The 3,545-nt window shown below is 47.7% G+C and overlaps 1 protein-coding gene across 1 annotated transcript in view; it reads left to right on the top strand.

Annotated features, from left to right (window-relative positions):
- Positions 1–131: 131 nt before the first annotated feature.
- SCHIP1 (schwannomin interacting protein 1) overlaps positions 132–3,545 on the top strand; it is a 10,537-nt gene continuing 7,123 nt past the window's right edge. Inside the window, exons 1-2 of the mRNA XM_009870013.1 lie at positions 132–188; positions 3,479–3,545. The exon at positions 3,479–3,545 is cut by the window's right edge and continues 1 nt beyond it. Of these exons, the coding sequence (XP_009868315.1) occupies positions 132–188; positions 3,479–3,545 (124 nt within the window). The remainder of the gene's footprint in view (positions 189–3,478) is intronic.

Below are 3,545 nucleotides of genomic sequence, written 5' to 3'. Positions count from 1 at the left end.
TCCGGGGACGAGCTTTTGATCCCATGGTGCCGACTGAAGAGCAGAGGAAGGACTGAGATGCCCCGGCGGGAGCGTTTCACCGGCCACGTGAGGACCCGGCAGCGAAGGAGATGAGTCGGGAGGGTGATGGCATGGGTGACGTCATCAGGAAAGCAGCCGCGCCGGCCGGCGAGGGGAGGTCCAAAAAGGTAAGGGACCGAACCGAAAGGAGCCTTTCGATGGCTTCTTGGCAGTGGGGGGGGCACCCAGCGAAATGTTGCCCAACATCCCCTCCGGGTGATGGGTGATGGGTGCCAGAGCAGGGGAGCGCTCAGCAACGTATAAGGAGCCAGCAAACCCTCCTTTTGCTACATTTCCATATCACTTTATGGTAAAGAAAACATGGAGAGATGTTTCTCATACCTCAAGACCCCAAGTTTTTAAGGCAATTTGCCACGTGGCTTGAGATACGCGTGTTTGAGTTGGCGTTTGGGTTTGTTTTTTTCTTTCTGCGTTTACCAGCATGAAGAAAAAGGATATAAAAGCAACCGTTCAGTGGCGGCGATTTCTGTTTTGTGAATCCAAGAATAGCCCTTGTACTTTACGGAGATAAAATAAGGCGCTGCCTATGGGTCTGGAACTTTAAATATAGTAATTGTCCGTGGTTGGTAATGACAGCCTCTGGCAAAAATAGCCTTGGTGGCCTGGCTGTGTCCCGGGGCTAGCCAAGGGCTCCGCACCGGTTTTGTTATGGGTGGGTGACCCCAGCACCCACCGGCATGACGAGGAGCCTCAATGCTTCTACGTGCGATTTTCTGTGCTGTTTTGGGTGATGTCTGTAAGGAATAAAGTTAAATATCAGGAGTGGCGCGTGGTGAAAGCAGCAGTCCTGCTGCTACTTCTCTGGTTATTTAAATAACGTAGTACGGGCTTTGCTCGTTTTCCCAGAAAACTGCAGAAATCTGGTGCCTGCTGCCTGGGTGTCTGCTCTCCATCCCCCATCGAGGGGGGTCAGGGGTAGCCCCCAATATTGGTGAGAGCTCCTCATGCCCCCGGGGGTGGGATTGTGTGGGGAGAAGGCATGTGTGGGTTAAATTCAGCAAAAATAAGGGGTTTTTTGGTGTAGGGGACTGACTGGGTGCAGGCACAGGTGGCGAAGAGCGCAAACGGTCGCGTGTGATCCGCAAACCGCCATGGAGGTGATTGGGATATGTATGTAAACAGCGATAATTAACCAAAATTGCTGAGTCGGCCGCGGGGAAAGGCTGAACCTCTGCTGGCAATTTGCCGCCGCTGGGACGGAAAAGCGTTTGACGTGTGAGGCAGTCCCGGCCAGACTCTGGCATTGTGTTTGTGTTCGGGTGCAGAAAACAAAGGTACCGACTGCCCTTCCGAATTGGAAGGTCAGCGGCGAGAAGGAAAACATCCACCCCAAAAAACCAAAAGGCTGCTTTTTTTTTTTTTATATAAAATTTTCTGACCCAGACTTCAGCTCCACACCGGTCCCCTCTTTCAGAAATACATAGTTTTCGATTCAGTGTCAAAATACACATTTAAATTAAACACCTGTTTACGGTTTTCTTGCCGCTGCCTTTGCATTTTGCATGTTTGATCTGTTATTTTTTTATATACCAAGTAAGTATATTTGATAGTCAAAAAACCACTTGCAATTTTCCCTCTTGGTTTATGGTTTTCAGTCCCTAGCTCAGGATATATACTACAGCTGTGGAGTGATTTATCTGAAGCTTAAAGTCCAGGTCCCTTAGGTATATTCTATTTCTTAGTAACTAGTCCCTGGTTTATAATAACAAATAGGTCTCTTGATTTCTTTGTGGGCATTAGTGTCTGGTTTATAACGGGACATTCTGAGCCCAGTCCTGGGAGTGGTGATATTTAGCATCCTCAGGAGTGACCTGGTGGAGAAAAATAATTGAATGTTGATTAAATGTGCAGCTGTCGAACGGAAGCAAAATTTAAAAAAATTATCTTTACAGACAGCCCCATCTGAAAGGGGTGAATAAGGGAAAGTGTGCCTGAGTTTCTGTGTATTTTAATGCAAAGAAGAGCAGTTTTCAGCACACACGGAGTAAGGAGGGATGCTGCTGGGGTGGGGAGCGGTCCCAGCCGGGTTGGTGGAGATGTGCTGCGGGATTTCTGTCAGAACACGAGGAGAAGCAGGAGCGGACGGGAAGATGTGGGAGAGGATCACCCGAGTTGGAAAAACGGGCTGGCTAAGTCTCGGCGCCTTCGTGAAATATTGATGTGCTTGAGGGACGTGGCGAGGGCAACGCCGGCGAGCATCGCCAGATGGGCGGCGCGAGGAACCGACTCTGTCTCGGCTTGCACTCCTCCCCAAAATATTTCTCGCTCGCTTCTGCTTATTTTTCTTCTAATCTAATTCGTGTGATCGAGGCATCGATTATTGAAACCTGAAAAAAAGTAGAAAAAGATGTCTGGGTGGTCTGGTGGAACCTCGGAAAGCTGAACCCAAAAAGTCGATACCATTTGACGCCGTGGGAGTTCTCTCTAATATTTCAAATATTTTTCTGTAAAAGGAGTTGGACTACAGATGAGGTGTGCCTTTTGGTATGGGATTGACAATATAATGGACAGTGTGATAACGTAATGTGTGTAGTTAGCGCCGGAGTTGGAATTAAATCGTTAGCTATTTTAAGTTAATAATATGCATTCTGTTACATCTCGGTTCCTTGTATCAAAAAAGGTGCTTTATTTTTACTTAGTGAAATATGGGAAGCACAGCTGTATTAATTAACAACGCGGAAGGAGCCCGTGCTTGCCTGCTGTTTCCTTTTCCTGTGTATTCCTGATCGGGTATTATGTGTTATTTTAATATGACATGTTTGTGGGCTTCAAATGTTCTTTCTATCAATACGTTGTTGCCTTGTATGAATTGGTTGTCAGCATTGGCACATAATCCATTAGTGACAGACACCGGGACAGCACTGGTACTAATTTTGAATCTAGATCTGTGATTTTTTATTTATTGCACATCGATTATTTTACACAGACATCTCTGAAAGCCATCGATCGGTGATTAACTTTAAACCCCTCGGCAGCCGGCCTTTATTTAAAAGAAAAATAAAACGTGTGAAAATGCATTTTTTAAAGCTGTGGATAATTTGATGGCAGCGGTTAAAAATACATCTCCAAGCATGTCGAGGGAAGAAGGATCGTGTGGGTTTGGAGGCTGCTCGGGGAAGCGGAGGATGCTGATGGGGCGAGCGTGGTTTCGGTGGCTGTGTATGGCTATAGGTGCAGATATAAATAGATGGATTAGGGGCACATCAGGTGTATGTGTGTGTAGAGATGGATATCTATCAATATGTGGGGAGAGAGAGATGGAGGTGCAGGTGGGCTTCCCTTTAGGGCTGGGCTCTGTGGTCCACCCAAGGGTGGGCAACACCTTGAGGGGGATACTCGGCCGGTGCGAACTCTCCTCCCTGGAGCTTCATCCTTTCTCGTCGCCTTTCCCTTTCAGGCCCAGAAGAATGAGCGGGAGTCCATCAGGCAGAAGTTGGCTCTGGGCAGTTTCTTCGCCGATGGCC

This window comes from Apaloderma vittatum, unplaced genomic scaffold, assembly GCF_000703405.1.
Source record: "Apaloderma vittatum isolate BGI_N311 unplaced genomic scaffold, ASM70340v1 scaffold12865, whole genome shotgun sequence".
In the NCBI taxonomy this organism is placed as follows: Eukaryota; Metazoa; Chordata; class Aves; order Trogoniformes; family Trogonidae; genus Apaloderma; species Apaloderma vittatum.
Note: the sequence above shows the minus strand (reverse complement) of the source record. Positions and strands in the feature narration are given on the sequence as shown.